Source organism: Telopea speciosissima, chromosome 6 (genome assembly GCF_018873765.1).
Source record: "Telopea speciosissima isolate NSW1024214 ecotype Mountain lineage chromosome 6, Tspe_v1, whole genome shotgun sequence".
Taxonomy (NCBI): domain Eukaryota; kingdom Viridiplantae; phylum Streptophyta; class Magnoliopsida; order Proteales; family Proteaceae; genus Telopea; species Telopea speciosissima.
In genome coordinates this window covers 54928926-54949828 of record NC_057921.1, presented here as the reverse complement: position 1 = coordinate 54949828, position 20903 = coordinate 54928926, and the positions used below count along the sequence as shown (strand labels likewise).

At 38.0% G+C, this 20903-nt stretch overlaps 1 protein-coding gene across 1 annotated transcript; it reads left to right on the top strand.

The window, feature by feature from the left end:
* The first annotated feature begins 78 nt into the window (after nt 1–78).
* On the top strand, nt 79–20747 carry LOC122665936. The gene is made up of 4 exons (XM_043862063.1): nt 79–211; nt 688–768; nt 851–1314; nt 20145–20747. Exons 1-4 carry the CDS (start codon nt 79–81, stop codon nt 20745–20747), a joined length of 1281 nt encoding a protein of 426 aa, XP_043717998.1.
* The last annotated feature ends 156 nt before the right edge of the window (nt 20748–20903 follow it).

The following is a 20903-nucleotide window of genomic DNA, read 5'->3' as shown; positions in this document are numbered from 1 at the left end:
ACGTAGAAAATTCATCTGATGCAACCCGCGACAATGCTCAAGGTGACTCTCTCTCTCTCTCTCTCTCTCTCTCTGTAGATGGTTATGTCATGGTCCAATCCAATTGAGGTCCGGGAAGCGCCTCTTGGTGTGGTGGTGGCTGCCAGTGCAGTAGAACGCTGGCCTAAGCCCAGGGAGAGTCTCTTCTTCAAACCCCTTCCCCCAATCAAATGTATAACATCTCATTATTCCCCCTTCCCCCCTCAGACTCACACCCCCGGCCGCTTTTCTTTGAGTTAGGACGCCAACCCCTAGTGGCCTATGGGCTCTCGATAAGATCTGTCTAAAAAAAACAGAAAAAAATTTGAGGCTCAAAAAAGAGCACAATATTCAAGCCCAACATCTCAAGCATATACAAAGAGCTGCTTAACATCCCCAAGCAGCAGATTCTCTACGAGGACTTCAAGCTCAAGCACATTGAAGGGGTTTGGCTATTGCTTGGGCTTACAGAGTCGAGAAAAAGTTGCCCTTTTAGCTTAAATGACCCATATGACATGCCCAAGGCTTGCCAATTCATAGCTCTATAGTGTCAGTATAGTGAAAGTTAATTGAGAAATGTACTTGAAGAGCCTGCATATAATACTATGGAATCAATTTCCACAATGTAACATTTATAATGCAGTAAATGTTATGAATGGGCTTGCACAGGTGGAGACGGCATTACTGTTCGATTTTGTAAGGGACTACCTTTGTGGTTCCATGGATTATTTGAGAGAGTACTTAAACTAGGTGAGCAATTAAGAAGAGCCTGCACATAATACTACTTGCATTCCTAAGCCTCTATCATGACAGTTCTTTCTTACAATTCCAGTTCCAGGTTATAAGACAATCTATGATACGAAACTGAAGCATCACAGGGCTATAAAGCTGCTAAAAGAAATATGGAAGCTAGTATCAGAAATTGATGAACTTGGGCCCCTGGAAGACGAAGCAGTTGAAGCAATGTTCCTAGCTACTGAGCTTGGAATCATTGAATTCCTCAACGAGATCATCTACAATTGTCCTCAGCTTCTTTCTCAAACTTGTCCCTGGTTTGAAACAGAAGAGCCAAACAATATAGGCCAAACTATATTTCATTATGCAATCAGCAACCACCAAGGAAAGATCTTTCGCCGCATCCATGATCTAGGCCCAATGAAGAATGATATCACGAGGTTAGCAGACAGATCCAAGAACCTTATGTCACATTTGGCAGCAAAATTGGCCCCTATGCGTTGTCTCAATCAAGTCCCGGGTGCAGCTCTCCAAGTGCAACATGAACTACTATGGTACAAGGTGATTTTTACTTGCCCCATTCTTGCTTCATTTAGTATTCTTTGTTAGGGACTTGGGTAGAATCCAATCTTAAAATCTTACTGTTATAAAGAGGGTGTCCAAGTACCTATAAGTCTCCACATTGGGCTACTCACATCCACATCGGAGGTGGAAAGCATCATGCGTCCTGGGAGGCAACCTTAGACAAATCTAAGGTTTCATATGCAAGTGTAGTGTTTCACTTTTGATAATTTTCCTTATCATAGGAAATGGAAAGCATCATGCCTCCAACCTACGCTGAATTTGAAAACGAAAAAAGGAAGACGGCGAGAATTTTATTCACAGAGGAGCATCAAGAGCTAGTAAAAGAAGGGGCAACTTGGATGAAAGATACAGCAACACAATGCATGGTTGTTGCAACCCTTATCACCACAATCATGTTTGCAGCAGTGTTTACTGTACCAGGTGCCAAGGAAAGTGATACAGGCAAGCCCAATTATATACATGAAAAGTTTTCTATAATTTTTGTTGTAGCAAACATACTAGCACTTTGCTCTTCCGTTGCTTCAATGTTGATGTTTCTAGCGATCATTACTTCACGCTACGCAGAAGAAGACTTCTTGAAGACATTGCCACAAATGTTGATCTCGGGACTTCTCTTCCTCTTCCTTTCTATAGTAGGGATGATGATAGAATTTGTTGTAGCTGTCTTAGTTTTAGTTCATTACAATGTTTTCTGGGTCTCCTTTCCTATTGTATTTCTAGCTAGTGTCCCAATTACTATATATGCTTTGGTGGAATTTCCCCTATTCATAGAATTGACATTCGCCACAACTAGGCTAGAAGTATTTGGGAAGAAAAAATAATCATGTCTACATGGAAGTTTAATGTAAATGTTTTTAAGCAGGGGATGGGAACAAGTTGAATTAAAGGAATGACTTGAGATGTGGGTTTTACAATCCCTTGTGAAGTGTTTTGAGTTATAAACAATTGTAAGTTAATTGGTTTAAGATGATTATAATTAGTGGTGTGTTATAATACCAATTATCAGCTTCTTGAGGTTCCAAGTGAGGGCGGTAGAGAGGGCATAACGGATTGCCAACGCTTCAACAACCAAAGCATAGTTCCAACCAACACCGACCGCAAAAATAGCAGACAAAAGCACCATCAAAATTTTGACAAATACCTCCTATTTTACACTTTTGTTTACCATTGTGGTCACATTCAGAATATTTAGGTTTTTTTTTTGGGGGGGGGGAGGGGGGGTAGAAGTCACATTCCTTCAGAATTTTAGTCATTTACAACTTTTATAGTCTGGTCATTCCAAACCATATAATTATGGGAAAAAGATCTCTACTTGGTGGTGTTTCTTATGCCCTCTCACAGGGCAGGGCAGGGCAACGTGAGATGACAACTCTGCCCCCTGAGTAGATGTTCAGGCGTGCTCACCCTTGGCCTAAAAACTTGTGTAGAGACCATGCGACCAAGTAGAGATCTCTTGCCCATATATTATATACATTCTGGTCTCTTTCAAAAATATCCATCTCAACTCCGATACGCCATTATGGTGGTGGAATTTCCACAAAAACCTACCTACCTCATTGTCAATTCCCTTCATCTTTTTTGAGCTGCAAAATCAAATTTCACACTATAAAATTTCTTGGAATCCCTATGACGTCTCTAATGGAGCAAATGTTAATATGATTGGGTTGCATTTGTAAATATAAAAAGGAAAAGTGAATAGCAAGCAACCATCTCATTAACCATTTCCCTTTGCATACCATTGGATAATTTCCATAAAGTTGCACCCCCTATCAAGAATTGGTCACTGAGATCTAAATTAACTTGTAAAAATGGGTTGGAACAGATCCGATGTGAGGATCTGAATCACTCTTTTTTTATGCCTTAGTTGTAGTTATAATTGCATATATATATATTTTCCTTAGAAGAATTGGGCATTTATTTATCTTTGGGTTATAAAGAAGAAAAGGCTGGGGATTCTTAAAATACATATTGTTAGATACATGTTTAGGGACATTGACGGTCCACAAGATCGTTTATGTCAAGGAGATATGAACCGGAGTAGAACCAAAACACCAACACATGTCTAAAATGTATAGATTAAGACTTTAACTAAAGTAGAGTAGTTAAACTAAACTATTACAATTTTAAATTAAACTTAAAATTCTGAAATAAAGGTTACAATTTCCAAAATTAAATTAACAAATTATAAGTTCTTCTAAAATTGAAAGAAAGTGTAAAGTTTCTAATAGTAGTTGTCCTCTTCTAATCCAAATACTTCGTCCTCTTGGAACTCCTCCTCTAGTACAATCCTCACATCCAGGTTCGCATTCATAAAGTTGTTCATCTGAAAGGTGGTGAGGATAAGCTTTGGAAAAAGCTTAGCAAGTAAATTTACAACAACTATACATGTGTGAAAACATGCACAAGTAATACAAAATGTAAAGACATATAATAATATATTTATATAGATCTGAAACAAAACAAAACAAAATGATCATAACCATATTTGTTTATCACCACTACCGTAATGAAAAGTATATATGGCAACAATCAACAAAAGATGCATCAAAAGAATATAAAATAATAAACACATCACTCCCTGATAGACTAGTGTGAACTAGTTACCATACACTGGTCCAGGCCCTCATGATAGCGGCGTATGAACTCCAGTTATGATCAACTGCAACACCACTGTCCCCTCTCAACATCAAGAAACTAATGGAGAAACTGGTGACCAAAATTACCCCAGACTGAGTCAAAGCCCCCGAAGGTTTTACTAGCAATGTCCTCCTGGAGAGTTTTTTATCATCTCTCTCTTTCAGTAGTCTATTTAGTTCCAATAAAGATAAGCCCGTAACTTAAAAACTCGCCAACTTATCCTTACCCCAACATATTCACCAATGACAATAAGGTAAACAACAAAATAACAATCAAGGACTTGCTTATAATTTAAAGCTATACATCCAAGTTCGGAACTTAGGGGTCATGACTCCCCAATTCTACACTAACACATGCTATTGAAAAGAATGAAAATAAAGTGTGAAAACATTAATTTTCATCAACATACCAATACATAAAGTGAAGAACAACAATAAGGAAGATTGGGCAAAATCTTCGTAATCACTTATCCAATAATAACCTCAATGAAAATTAAAGGGTAAACCCTAAACAAAATCAGATTTTTATGCATCATCCATAAACATCATGCATTAGGTTATAATCATGAAGAATCATCCATAGACCTTTCTCATACTATCAATAAATAAGCATTGGATTCATTAGTCTATAAACATGACATTATTAAAATTTCTGCACACACATATGTGAATTAAATCATAAGAAAATCACCATTCCTTGCAAGTAATCATGTGTGAACAATTTAATTGAGTAAAAAGCATGAATGAAATATGTTTTCGACATGGTAAATCTCAATCTAAAATTAAATTTCAGATTTATAACAATGTTTTAAAACAAGTTTTATATGAAGGGAAAATATTAAGTATAATGGTTGAAAATCTACTCACCTTGTGTGAAGCGACTAGGGTTTCTATAGGTGACCTCAAATCAATGCTTCAATGATGTTGATCTACCTCTTTCTAGTTCAGAATCACTTTGATGGAGTCCTACGAGTAAGGTAATGATGAAAGCAATTTCAAAGTATTGCTTAAACTTGGATTTAGGAAACACAGATTTTTTACAGAAAGACCTATCTTTAGTAAATTAGCGATATCTCTCTTCTCAGATCTCTGATTGGGCTGATTCAAGTTGGGTTACGAAGATAAGAGATGAGGCTACGTTTTATCATGAAATAAGATTTTCTCAATTCGGCTCTGAAAAGGGTCGAAATTTTCCTTCAAGTGACTAGTTTTGCACAGTCCGAATCTTCTTCTTCCTCTTCTTCTCTTCCTCTCTATAGTCTACGAATTTTTCTCTCTCCCTCTCTCTCTCTCTCACACATTTTTTATAAAAGGAATGGGGTTTGGGATTTGGTTATGAGAATTTATTTCTAACAAGAGAGAAGGAGGTGGGAAGAATTCGATTTAGTCTCTAACTAGATCTCTTTACTCTCCCTCCAATGAAAATAGGGGAAATATCATTCCTCCCATCTAAGTTTCCATAGCATCAATCCAATACCGAATTTTTGAAAAATGATAATGCCCTTCCCCAATTTTTAAAGATTCTATTAACCGTACCCTAACTGTTAAAAAACGTCATTAAGTGATGACGTGGGCATTTCCAAATTTTCTAATACCTTAGATTACCCTTAATATAGTTTTATTCCAATTTTGCTCTCCTCAACCCCAAAACCCCATTTCCTCTTCTTCCTCTCCGTGTTCCTTCTTCTTCTTCCGCCAGCACCACCATCATCGCCACCACTGCCGCCGATCCTCTTCCACCTCCAGCACCGCCACCATCGTCGACCCATCTCCATCCATCCTCCATCTCTTCTATTTTGTTTCTATAATAGTCTATGGTAGCTCTAAACTATCGCCGACGTTGTGTTTTACAATTTTGCCAGACCGTCATTCATGGCATACTATGGTATTTCTACATAATCATAGATGATAGAACGCAACTATATACTCTATGGTAGCTCTAAAAAACCAAACTGATTCCAGAAAGACTCTGAACTCGAGTCCATTATGACTTGTTGTCCGTGCCCTTCTTCCAATTCATGTTCATGGCTTTTATCGCTGCGTTTTGGTTTAGCATAGACTAGTTTCACTAAGCACCGCCGCCCTATAGAATTCGCCGCCACAAATGGGACGAAGGTTAGATCTAATGGTCGAAATGAACCGATCTGAGGAGCTCCAGATACAAATTCCCAATTCATAAGCGCTTGATGGAAAATTGAAAAAAAAAAAACCAAAAAGCTCAAATCTTACAAACACAGAAACGAGAAATCAGAAAAGGAATGGAGTACAGAACACAATCTTGACCCTTGAGGGAGCTAAAAAACAAGGAGAAAAAACTTTTTTCTTTCTTAATAATGGCAGCAAAGAATAGAAAGTACCTCTGAGCTCCTGGGGACTGAGGGAATGGGAAGAAATTGAGCTAGAAATCGTAGAAGAAGATGCAGCAAGAGCCATGAGAATTAGAGAGAAAGAATTGTAAAATCTCTATTTGTTTGTGAAAATTCTCAAAAGAGAATTTTTTTTCTTTTGCAAATTTGATTTGGTGGTTTGGTTATGTCTGTTTTAAGACTTGTTAGGGTTTAGGGTTCAAGCACAAGGTTGCTTAAAGCATTATACCTTGGGTATCTAGTTTGGAATACCCAGACTGCTGCCTCCAACTAGTATTTATAGGAAACTAGGGTTTAGGTCAGATGGGCTAATTACTAGATTACCCCTCACAGCCTGGGTATTAATACAAGTAGGATTATATTAGAACATATGAAGGGATATTACATAAATACCCTTACAATCTCCTCCTATGTTCTACATATATCCACCACACATGTATAGAAACCATTGTTCAATTAGTAATTGAATCAATATAAATTGAACATCAATAATCTAATAAAACAAGTAAGTAATAAGTAAACTTCAAGAAATAAAACTAGGGTTTTAGATCAAAACTAAACCCAACAATAAATCCGAAGTTCCACATGCAAGTGGCTAAACCAAAAGAAATAATCAAAAGAAAAAATCCTTGCAATCCATGTGACTTTACTCATCAAGTAAGTCATCATCATCGAGATCCAGATTTAACTGTTTTCCTCCATCTTCGCCATTCTCTATAATTTGTCAAATATGAATTTCATAAGATAATATGAATTCAATCATTTGTACAATAGTATCTAGTTCAACAATAAGAACTTAGTACATTCTATATATGGATGAAGGTAAATAAAAAATAATAAACATCATCATCAAGTTTCTTTACAAGAATTTGATCCTATATAGTCTCTATCATAAGGACCATACCATGTTTTCATTTGGAATACTGTGTTCGTCATATCAGTCATAGATTTATGTTGTATCATCAAATTTAGAATGGTACACCATACTATGAAAGACATGTCATCAAATTTAGAATGACATAAAGACTAGCACAATATCATTGAAACATATCAGACATTTTTCATATTCCTTTGTGGAATAACAAAGTAAGGAAACTTCACATGAAAATTTGCTACACCATCAAGTTTGGAATGGTTTCACAAACCCCCATACTTAGTAACCTAACTAAGTTATCTGAAACATGTAAACTGTCCCGAATGCTTTCCAAGGCTAGATGAGATTCGAATAATTCAAAATAATACTGGGTTAGGTTAAGACATGACTTTGTTCAATATTTGTTCAATCCTTTTGTAAGGGCATTTGCCGTATTATCCTTCGATCTCACATTAATTAAAGTGATAATCCCTTATTTTGTTCGATAATTCAGCATGACCTGTTTCAGCCTGATGTGTCTCCTCTTACCATTAAAGTGTGAGTTATTCACTATCGTCTTTGTTGCTTGATTATCACAGAATATAGATATAGAGTTTAACTTAAAACTCCTCAATGGAATATCTATGATCAGATCCTTTATCCACTCTGCTTCATCTCCCGTAGAAGCTAGAGCATAAAATTTTGATTCCATAGATGACAGAGCAATACCAGTCTATCCCTTGGACTTCCATGCTACAGCTCCTCCTCCTAGTGTAAATACATAACCACTAGTGGATTTGCTGTCTCCCAAATCTGAGCACCAAGATGCATCAGAATATCCTTCCAAAGTTGGAGGATGTCCAGTATAACATAGAGCATAACCAAGAGTACCCTTAAGGTATCTCCTCAGCCTCGTCAGGGCATCCCAATGCTCTTTTTCAGGATTACTAGTGAAATGACTCAGCATGCCTACCGTAAAGGCTATGCCTGGCCTAGTACAATTCATTGCATACATGAGACTACCAATTAGTTTAGAATATAGTTTAGAATATTCTAACTGATTTACGGTGTCACCTGTGTTAGGTTTCAACCGTTTGTTATAGTCATAGGGTGTCTCAATCGGTTTACAGTCACTGTATCTCCAACTAGAAAGTAGCCTCTCAATGTAATGAGACTGACTAAGGGTGATCCTTTGCTCATCGAAGCTTACTCTCATTCCAAGAATGGTGTCTATCACACCAAGATCTTTCATGTCGAATTCTTTAGACAAGGTTTCTTTAATGTCACTCACTACAGAGAGATCAAAACCTAGAATCAACATGTCGTCTACATACAAGCAAATAATCGTGACCTTGTTTGACTCAGACCCAAAGTAAAGGCACTTATCCGAGTTGCTGGTTCGAAAACCAAGGCTTTTTACTATCTTGTCAAACTTCTCATGCTACAATTTAGGTGTTTGTTTAGACAAGGTTTCTTTAATGTCACTCACTACAGAGAGATCAAAACCTAGAATCAACATGTCGTCTACATACAAGCAAATAATCGTCACCTTGTTTAACTCAGACCCAAAGTAAAGGCACTTATCCGAGTTGCTGGTTCGAAAACCAAGGCTTTTCACTGTCTTGTCAAACTTCTCATGCTACAATTTAGGTGTTTGTTTAAGACCATAGAGAGATTTGTTTAATTTACAAACTCTTTTTTCAGAACCTTTCATGACAAACCCTTCAGGTTGGTTTATGTAGATTTCTTCTATTAGGTCTCCATTAAGGAAAACCGTTTTTACATCTATTTGATGCACAACACAATGCTCAATAGATGCTATGGCAAGAAGAATCCTTATCGTGGCCAAATGGTAAACCGGGGAGTAGATGTCAAAATAATCTATCCCTCTCACCTGGGTATAGCCCTTAGCTACTAACCGTGCTTTATACCTAGCTATAGACCCATCCGGATTAAGTTTCTTCTTCAGTACCCACTTACACCCTATTGTCTTGGTCCCTCTAGGCAGATCAATAAGGTGCCAGGTTTCATTCTGCATTAAAGAGCTTATTTCCTCATCAATGGCTTCTTTCCATAATAGTGAGTCCCTAGATCTCATCGCTTCTTTATAGGTGGATGGATCAGCCTCTAAATGGTAGGTCATAAAATCCTCATCAAAATTCTTGGGTATTCTATCTCTAGTAGATACTCTTCTAGGTTCTGATTCAGGGAGCATTGTGGGAGTAGTGTCAGAAACAATTGGTTCAGACTCCAGAGGTGATTCTGTAACCATTTCAGTCAGACCAGACAAGGTCATGTCTTTATCTCTGAGGAATTTATCTTCAAAGAATATGGCATCCCTAGATTCTATCACCACATTGGTTGATAGATCTAAAAATCGGTCTGCAGCACTGTCTTCTGCACAGCCTAGATACACACAATTGTTTGTTCTAGTTTCCACCTTAGGTCTCCTAGGGTCTTATATCCTAACATAAGCTATATAGCCCCAAACCTTAAAAGTGTCATATCTACAGGGATGGTTATACCATAGTTCATAAGATGTAGAAGTCAGTTTTGAATGTGGTAGTCTATTTAGAATGTGATTTGCAGTCAACACTGCTTCTCCCCAATAGCAAGAGGACATGTTAGCTATAAATAATATGGAGTCTAACATCTCTGTTAACGTCCTGTTCTTTCTTTCAGCTATGCCATTTGATTGAGGTGAGTAAGAAGCAGTAGTTTTAAGGATTATGCCCGCCGAGGCACAGAATTCCTTAAACTCTGTCAATTTGTATTCTCCTCCCCTATCACTTCTAAATCTTTTAATTTTCAAGTTCAACTGATTTTCTACCATATTCTTGAAAATTTTAAAATTTTCAAATGCTTCATCTTTAGATTTTAACAGGTATAAATGACAATATCTAGAAAAATCGTCTATAAATGTTATCAAATACTTCTGACCTCCTCTAGTTGTGTAGCTTTTAAAGTCACATATGTCAGAATGTATAAGTTTAAGAAGTTGAGTGCTCCTAGAAACCGGTCTGAAAGGTTTTCTAGTTATTTTGATTTGAGTACACACTTCACATTTGTTAAATCTAATTGAAGTGTCTAATGATAAATTTTGAGTTTTAGCCAGTTTGAGCATTTTTCTATAGCTCACATGTCCTAACCTACAATGTAGTATTTTGGGATCAAGTGAAATATGGTTAACCTGATTTATTGTCTCATTAGCTAAACTCAACCTAAACATACCATTCAAATTATAAGCACATCCAAAATAAAAAGAATTAACAGACAGTGTTATTCTACCACTACTAAAAGTAATAGACATGCCAGCATCAAGCAAAATTTCGATTGAAATTAAATTATTTTCAAAACCAGGAAAGATTTTAACATTTTTCAAAGTTAATATTTTACTTGATGAAAGAACCAGGTTCGCTGTCCCTTGTTGAATCACTTCCACGACGTCTCCATTTGCAACAGTGATAGTCTCTGCTACTTGAACAGCATCAGTGAGCAGGTTCTTGCTATTACAAACATGATAAGTCGCCCCAGAGTCTAACCACCAATCTGAAGATGTACTGGCCAGCCCCTTACCCTTGCCAACCATGGCAACAAAGTTAGTAGGCTCAGTCTTGTCCACCAACATGTGAACTTCCTTCTGTGGTGTGTCAGTGTTCCCTTTCTTAAGACCCCTACACTCAGATGCATAATGACCCCACTTTCCACAGTTGCGGCACTTGCCCTTCTTTTTAAAGTTAGTCGTTTTGGCCTCCAACTGTTGGGGTTCTTTCTTAGGTGACTTAGACTGCCTAGGATTTTTCTTGGATTGTGAAACTAAATTGGCAGATGCCTGTTGTTGTTGTTTCACCATCTCCAAGTTGTTCCTGGCTCTGTTCTCATCTTCAATTCTAATGAACCGTTTGAGATCATCTAGCCCCACTTGTGTTTTCTTCCTATGCATCTCAGTTTTAAAGGAATGTCAGGTAGAGGGTAACTTAAAAATAATTGCACCCACTAAGAATGCATCAACAACAGGGATATTTTCTTGGTTCAGTTTTGTTCTCAAGTTCTCAAAGTCTGTTACTTGAAGAAGTATTTTCTTGTCTTCTTGAAACTTGAAATCCATAAACTTGTCAACCAAGTGAGTCTTTGATAAGTCCTTCTCCTTTTTGAATTGGGCTTCTAGGTTTTCCCAAATCTCTTTTGCAGTCTCATATTTACTATAGGTCTCTGCCAGCCTATTTGACAGGCAGTTCAATAGGTATTCTTTGCAAAAGTCCTCATCACTTGTCCATTGGGCTTCAGTTAGGTCCGTGCAATCAGAAAAAGTATTTACTGTAGTGTAGAAAATATTGAGGTACTTTAGTCCAAACTGAGTCCTCCTTTTCCAAGAACTGAACTCAGAGCCACTAAAGCTTTCCAATTTGATCATCTCAATTGGAACAGCATGTTTCTCCATTGTTAAGTGATTTGTTTATATGCCCAAGTAAAAATTCAAATAAAAAATAAATTCTCAAATGAACAATCACACCTGAGATGAAGAAATCTGGATTTAGACGACGGAGGAAAGGATGGCGGCGGTGCAGTGGCATCGACAGTCGTGGTGTGCACCCTAGTGCTGGCAGGCACGAGTCACTGGCTTCTGTTCGGTGACGGCTGGCACTGGTCGCAGCCCGTAGGTAGTGACCGATCTCAAAAACAAATCAGAAGCTAAAGCCTTTTTGTCTTCTTCTACTTTTCCTTTGTTTTTTTTTTTTTTCAAAATAAAAAACAAAGTTTGACTTTTCGTCCTATTCTCAAACAAAAGCTTAGACCATTCTCTCTCAACGAATTCTGATTTCTTTTTTTCTTTTTTTTTTCAACAAATCAAACCAATTCGTTGAAGAAATGGCACTCTGCCTCTCTCTTCTTATCAAAACAAAAGAGCTCTCTGCCAACGTCAAATCAACCCTTGTTGAACTTTCGAAATTTATTTTTTTCAATAATCAATCAAAGCAAGAGGGCGTTTGACCAAACAAAAAGCTGCAGCCACGTCCTTTTTGGTTTTAAATAATCAGGGAAAACTTGATAAAAAACTGTTGATTGTCACATCCAAAGCAGTGAATTGTAAATCAGATGCATACGAACAAAACAATGTTTTAAAAGCCGAAGCTGAACCCGATCTCTCAAAGGAAAATCTGCGCCGATCTCTCAAACGAAAAACCTGCAGAGTGTTTGACCGAGATCGTATAAAACAAAGAATGCAATTCTGCCGAAGCCGATCTCTCAAAAGAAAAGAAAAAACTGCAGAATGGTGACGTACGATCAACCACAAATTTGATTTCAAAAAATCCAAAAATCCAAAGCCGATCTTGATCGTAGAGAAACGAAATAATAATGCTTTAAGATTGTTAGGGTTTAGGGTTCAAGCACAAGGTTGCTTAAAGCATTACACCCTGGGTATCTAGTTTGGAATACCCAGACTGCTGCCTCCAGGTAGTATTTATAGGAAACTAGGGTTTAGGTCAGATAGGCTAATTACTAGATTGCCCCTCACAGCCTGGGCATCAATACAAATAGGATTATATTAGAACATATGAAGGGATATTACATAAATACCCTTACAAGACTTGCGTTGGAGCTCGCTAATCCAAACAAAATATACATGATTCTTCCCAAATCCCAATCTTGAGAACCCCTAACTCACTTGTAACTTCTTCCCTTCCCAGTCCTTGCCCCCAGCCCTTCCCCCACTCTGCAAAATCTTCTCTGCCCCCACCTCCATCTTTTAATTTCGCTTTGTGTTTATTCCCTGCACCTACCCTCGCCATTTTAGTTGCTCGGAGGAGTGTCTTTAGACGGAGACAGGGGAGGTGAGTTGAGAAAGGTCTACTTCTGAAACTAAAACAGGGTAAGGGGTTTCACGTGGAAATAAAAGGAAGAGAAACGGAAAAAAAAAAAAAAAAAAAAAAAGTGACGACACAGAGACCGGTAGCAAGGCCGAGAAAACAACCTACAAGCAGCAACGCCCATTCTGGAGGAGCGCCATCGCCAAGAGCATCGTGGAAGTGATCTAAAGATAAAGAGGATGGAACCCTATCTAAATGCTTGCGACTCAACCGTCAGCCAGATAATCCTCGATCCAAATGCTTTAGCCAACCCCTAATTCCTTTCCTCTTTATGCCCTGTGTTTCCAAATCGGAATCAGAGGTCGATGAATTCGACAGTAACAGAGTCCTATGATCGCTGAATTCTCCCCCTGACATGTCTGACCTCATCTCATTAACCCAACAGAAATAATTCAAACTTCCAATACCATCGGGGAAGACCACAGAGAAAGATTGAAGGTCACGCGATGAACAACGGACCACTAATGGAGAATCTCGTTGGTCAGTTGATGGAAAATAAACAACAAACAACTAAATAAAAAAAGAGCTGAATGGGTTTCGGCGGTGGTGGTGATGCTAACAGTGGTGCTGGCGGTGTAAGAGGATCGGTGGCGGCAGTGGTGGCGATGATGGTGGTGCTAGCGGAAGAAGAAGAGGAGAAATGTGTTGAAGGAAGAAAGAAAAATTAGAAAATCAAAGAAGAAAAAAATATGAGGTTAGCCAATAAAGGGTAATATTGTCTTTAAAACTGTTATTTTAACACCGTTAGCCACTTAAGGTACGGTTGATAGAATTTTTAAGAAGTAGGGGAGGGCATTATCATTTTTCAAAACTTGGGTATTGGGTTGATATTATGGAAACTTAGAGGGGAGGGGGATGATATTTCCCCACGAAAATATTTTAAAAGGAATCTTGACTTAAGGTTTTAAAAAGATTTAGATTTATTAGTTTAATTTTAGTTACATTCCTTCTTATTTTATTATTAGTATTTTGTTCTTAGTTGCTTAGAACCGAAATGCTCCAATCCCTCTCATGCATGGAACCTCCCTGGTATCCTACATTGACTCCTCTCTATTTTCCTTTTTTTCACTCCAACTCCTTCTCTTTCTTTCCTTTTTTTTTTCTATATATATACATATTTTTTTTTTAAAACGTGGGAGAGTTCCCACATCTCCACGGTTTCCTAGTTAGCTAGTTGTGATGTGGGGCGCCCCACCATAAGGTAAATTCGTAAAAATAAAACTTCCCAAATAACTTGTTGAAGTAAGGATTCAACCAGTAGACTAGATTATTAGTTATTTATTACTTCCCAAATAAAATCATATATTCTTTTAACAAACCCTAATTCTACATTTAGGCAAGGAATAATCCAAATTAAGGGTGTTACACTAGGGCACACTACTTACCATGCATGTATGTGTTTACCTCCAGCTAGTCCAAGCTCCTACATATCAGTTTGCCCTAATCCTGTATTATGTAAAAAGATCAAATTACCCTTAGTCCAAAATCAGAATATTACATTAAGGTTGTGTTTGGTATGCATTCTAGTTCGATTTTGCATTCTCGAGTAAGTAAAACAACTATTATTTTTATCATCTTGCTCGAGAATGCGAAATCAAAGACTTGGAATATTGCATTCGAAGAATGCCTAATGAGTAGAAGAATTCATTTTCTTGCAGTGTTTGGTTAAAAGTAGTGTGAAATTAGTTGTCATGGTGCTGCTCTTTTCTTTATCTTCAATCACTTTAATGAAGAAAAAAAAAGGCAAGAAGGATTTATGGATTTTCAGAACTAATTCCTTTACCTCTTGTAATGTTTCTTCATCCAAGGACAATCGGATGCTTCGGTTAAGCCCTCTTTCTCTTTAGTAATGAATCGTACATATTTTGGAAACCTTGCCTCGTTCCTCCCCTCCCAATTTTCAAACATGAACCAAACCAGTCTATCAATTCGTCACTTTTTCTCTAAGGGAATGTTACCTAGCATGCATCATCTCTCGTATTCCAGAGAAGTAGGGAACAACAACTTTGAATCAGATCCCCATTAATTAGATAAAGAGAAAAGACATAACCCCACTTTTTTTAATTTTACCAATTAAATATTGAATCAAATTACTAAAGATATTTGGGCTTTTTACTACCTTAGCATCGCATCCTGTTAGAGTAGTAGCCATCACCATTTATATCTAAAAAGATCAAAATGAACTCAAAATTTTAGAGCTATAATTTCAAAAGGTACAGGTCTTGTTTTTCAGCTATTTATACCTTCTGGATCGAACACTTCCCAACGTTGTCATACTCTAATCCTCTCGTCTTGGTCATTGTTCAATATATAATTCGGTGTTTGCTCTTCACATCCACTGCAAATATGAGTACTGCAGGTAACTGATCAAACACTCTCTTTTCAATTCTCATCGACCATCCACATTAATCTAATAAGACCTGGTTGCCAAAGCTGGTTAATTTTTAGCATACTACTACATACATGGTTTCATGTGAGGCCAGTAGTGTGCGAGTAGTGTGGGTTTTGGTTATTTTTTAGCATTACATAAGTTCAGACCCACCAAGAGTAGTAGTAGTGTGGGCTAGTAGGGCCTAGAGCATTGTCTAAGCCAAGCCTAGTATTAACTATCAAACACAAGCAGAAGCCCTACCAGGAATGATGCCAACTTAATATAACATGTAGGGCAAGAGAGCCCACATAGTGGCACCAACATAGATACGTTTTTTCTTTCATGGGGGGTGGCTAGTGCAGGTAGTGAGTGTTCTTCTTCCCCTAATATGTATTATTACTCCATGGATTTATGATTTGCTAGCATCATATGTATTGATTGATTAAACAAAAATATGTTTTTTGTACTTTCAGAAGAAGGAGGACCCATGGAAATTGAAATACTGCCTTCAGTACCGCTGCCTCCTGTACTGGACAACTGTCCTGTGCTAACCAGAAATAACTATCGGAATTGGAAAGTTAACATAGAAAAGTACTTGAAGGGAAAAGAACTCTGGGGTTTTTTGGAGGGACCAATAACTAAACCTCCTCCTACTGAAGAAGAGACAGAGTTCTTGGTTTGGGCAAAGAAGCAAGCACAAGTTCTATCAATTTTCAAAAAACAGTGTGGACCATGGGTGCGCCCATATATTGAAGGAAAAGGCGGTGTTAAATCTATTTGGAGTCAATTGGAGGTCATGTTTAAGAATGCTGATGAGTCACCGCTAACTGAACCAGGTATATTAATATTAATTGCAGCACTTCTTCTTCTTCTTCTTCTTCTTAGTTGAAATTCCTTAGACAAATTTGTAAGGATCATTTTATCAAACACATGGTGATAAAATGATATGTTTCATAATTGGCATTGTTGGCAGGAATGAGCACAATTCACACATGGTGGCTGCCCTTGTACAACGCTATTGTATATGGTGATTTAAAGACATTCCTTCAGTTACTCCCAACAAATACAGAAGCGCTTACAGTGAGGCTGACGTGTGATGGAGAGATGCCTCTTCATATTGCAGTTCGACATGGACAGCTTGAAATTGTTGAGGAGATGTTAAAGAGGATTCCTGAAAATAAGCTCACACAACTGGGAAAAGATCGTAGAACCGCACTTCAAATCGCTGCCTTAGATGGAAACATAAAGATAGTGAAGAGCTTGGTGGAAAAACGTAGAAGTCTAGTGATGCTCACCACTGATGACTACTATGAAGAAATCCCGATAACTATCGCTGCTAGGGCATATAATAAAGATGTTGTTTATTATCTTTACCAGATCACCCTAGAACAAGATCGAATTCAGGAAGCTCGAGCAACAGAAACAGCACCAGCCGCCGATAATGCCAAACGACGGCGAGATGAAACTAGAGCTGGTCTTCTTACTACTTTAATTTTAGCTGAATTCTTTGGTAAGTAAAATGAATATGCAGACAGACGTGTGCTTTGGCCTGGCGGCGGTTTGGCAATGCTCGCCCGCCTACGAGCTTGCCCTCAGCTCGATCAAGCTCCTCTCCAGGGAGCAACGCCCAGGGGCTGACTGCCCAAGCGGGGGCATCCATCCAGCCGTTGGGCTCTACCACACACATCCCGATGGCTGACTGGGTACGCACGGGGATCGGGATGTGTGCAGCACAGATCAGCCATTGGATGCCCCCGGGCACTCCTTGGGTGCTGGAGAGGAGCCGGATCTGCCCAGCTCAGGGTTATTCCTTTAATGTGCATCGGTGTTTGGCATTAATTATACACCAATTAAGTATTAGTTTCATATTTTCTAACTAGTGTTTGGGATAGAGTACACCTCAGCCTCCTTGTTTTGAGAAGGAGAGAGATAGACACATGGGAGTGTGTCTTGGACAGAAAATTGCATCCCCGGTAGGAGATAGGAGGTTTCCTGAAAAGTACGTGTGTGCTTAGAGGCATCAATAGGAGTTGGATTTCCACCTCCCTGCAGTCTAGGAGCCATGTTGCCTTTCAGGTTCATTTTCCCAAAAATAGGATAAACCATGAACAATGTTCAATAGGCATCTTTACAAGTCAAAATGACCAATTCTATTTTGTTCAAGAGAAAAAGAACTTTGTTCACTTGATGCTCCCATTGGCTCGTACGCATGCAGAGCCATGCTCCCAACCTATGCTAAATTATTATTTCTATATTGACTTGCTAAGTTGACTCACTGTTACCACTATTTTTTTGGCATCGACAGCATGAGTTGAAGATGCACAGACGTGCCATAAAATAAATTGAAACTGACTTCTAACTAGGAAAGAATTGGTTCTTTCCAGTGCATCGGTTGTTCCAAGGACTTTTAATGATAAAAATTGTAATGTTAAGAAGAAGAAGAACTTAGAAATCAAATTGCTTATTTGCAGAACGTATCTGTTGAAGCTTACAATTTGATCGATATTAATGGATGTCTTTTAAAAAGACATATTGCCGGAGTTATTCTCCAAGCAAGACCTACTAAATGTCTCTTGAAACACGGGCCAATGAGACATTGGGGCCAGGACCAACCCTAGCAAAAACTACATCTAAAAAGAAAAGAAAAAGATAAATGATAAATTGTTTGTTGTCTTGATTTGGGTGTCCCTTCATTTGTTCTGATGGCTTTTGGTGGTTACCAAGTAGGTGACGTACCTTTGATATGAATCCCATATTGACCGTTCGTCGATCATTGACCACTTACCTCACTTAAAACTTATCGATCTTCGCTAAAATAGTTTTTTTAATCTATTGACTGAAAATAAGGTGTAAACACTCACTTGTATCACCAAATTAAGGTTTGGGGTTCAAAAAATTAGAAGTAAAAAATAAGGTCTTTCTCCTCCCCCCTCCCAATTATTTGTTTATTTATTTATTTATTTTTGTTTTTGTAGATCTGGCTTTTCATCTATTACAACAGTGTCCCAATTTAGTGTCGGTCTTTGATACATACAAAAACACAGCCCTGCGTGCAATATCAATGATGCCTACTGCATTCCCAAGCTCATTCCCTATCGCAAAGACAGGTCGGTTTGGGATTCTGGGATATCTTTTCGAGAAAACCATATACCCACGTAAGTATTTCAATTGCTGAACAGAACCCTTCTTATGTTCTCTATTATCTCTATCTTCAAATCAAAGAAGTAAAGAGATTTTTTTTTTTTTTAATCCTGATTGACTGACCCATTTGAGCAAACACCTGGGCGCCTAGCTAGTAATGTATTAGTTGGATCAGTTGGTCCGAGGTGGTCTTTCCTTAAGGCGAATTTTGGATCAATTGGTCTTCCATTCGCATTATTCTCTATGAATTTCAAATTGATGATGATGATGATGATGATACAGAGTTTGTTTTAACTTTCTATAATTAAATCTACTTGGGATCAGTCATACGTGTCCATGATGAACACATTATTCCTTGGTCAAGCACCAGAAGAGATATTGAAAGTCCATTCAATGCATCCGGCCACAATGCTCAAGGTGAGTACTCTCTCTCTCTCAATGTTTGTATTTTGGACTCCCGATATATATTTCCAATGCAGGAAATTTTTATGATTGGGCTGCAGGCACAGGTGGAGATGGCATTACTGTTCGATTCTGTAAGGGACTATTTCAGATAGCTCTTAAACTAGGTGAGTAATTAATTAAGAAGACCACCCTCTTGCAGCAACTAATACTACTACTACATGCTTTATCTAAAAGCCTATCATGAGGGACAGTTCTTTCTTGTAACTGCATTGCAGTTCCAGGTTATAAGACCATCTATGATAGGAGATTGATGCATCACAGAGCTATAAAGCTGTTACAAGAAATATGGAAGCTAGTATCAGAACTTGAAGATTTCAGGCCCCTGGAGGACGCAGCAGTTGAAGCAATGTTCCTTGCTACTAAGTTTGGAATTGTTGAATTCATCAAGGAGAGCATCATCCATTGTCCTCAGCTTCTTTATCAAACTTGTCCCGGGTTTGAAAATGGTGATAACGATGATCACGCCTATTTAGGCCAAACCATATTTCACTTTGCAATTTGCCACCGCCAAGAAAAGATTTTCAGCCTCATACACAATATAGGCCCAATGAAGAATGATTTCACAAGTTTTTCCGATCATTCCCAAAACCTCATGTCACATTTAGCAGCTCAAAAGTCACCTGTGGGTCGTCTCAATGAAATCCCAGGTCCAGCTCTCCAAATTCAACATGATCTACTATGGTACAAGGTGATTTTTTTTTACTAATCTGCCTCATATATCCTTGCTTAATTTAGTATTCTTCAATCATCACACCAAACACAGCTTTTCAAATTCCTCGATTGATCTCCTGACTACCCCCCCCCTTATCCATAGACCCACTGCACACAGTATTATTGGATCTAAAACAAGAGTAACCTCTGGCCGGAAAGCGCTAGTAGAGGTTGCTCAGATCTTCAAAACAATTTAGTATGTCAAAGAGTGATCAAGAGGAAAGGGCAGTCTGATAATGCCCTTACAATTGCATCAATATTATGTGATATTAATTTTTGAAAATAGCTTCCCCTACCTAGATTTGTTGTCAAGGCAACCTTAGGCAACTCTTTAAGGTTTCATATATATATATGCAGTGTTGTTTTACTTGTGATACTTTTTCTGTATTATAGGAAGTGGAAAAAATCATGCCTCCAACCTATAAAGAATTTAAAAACAAGGCTAAGAAGACACCGAGAGTTTTATTCACAGAGGCGCATCAAGAGCTAGTAAAAGAAGGGGCAACTTGGATGAAAGATACAGCAACACAATGCATGGTCGTTGCAACCCTTATCACCACAATTATGTTTGCAGCAGTGTTTACTGTACCAGGTTCCAGCAAGGAGACTGATACTGACAAGCCCAAGTATATACATGGAAAGTTTCCTATAGTTTTTGTTACGGCAAACATACTTGCACTTTGCTCTTCTGTTGCTTCAATGTTGATGTTTCTAGCCATCATTACTTCACGCTACGCAGAAGAAGACTTCTTAAAGAAATTGCCTCAAAGGTTGATCTTGGGACTTTTCTTCCTCTTCCTTTCTATAGTGGGGATGATGATAGAATTTGTTGTAGCTGTCCTAGTTTTACTTCACTTCAATGTTCTATGGATCTCCTTTCCGATCGTATTTTTAGCTAGCGTCCCAATTATTATATATGCTCTTGTGGAATTTCTCCTATTCATAGAATTGGCTTTCGCCACAACTAGGATAGAAGGATTTGGAAGGAAAAAATAATCATGTTTTAAGTTATAAACCATTGAGTTATTTGATTGAAGATGATGTAATATCATTAGTGGTATGTCATAATACTAAGATTTGAAAGTTAAGCATATCATTAGTTATATTTTTTTGCCATTTGTTTGTTGTCAGGGGTGTATCGGTCTTTTTATG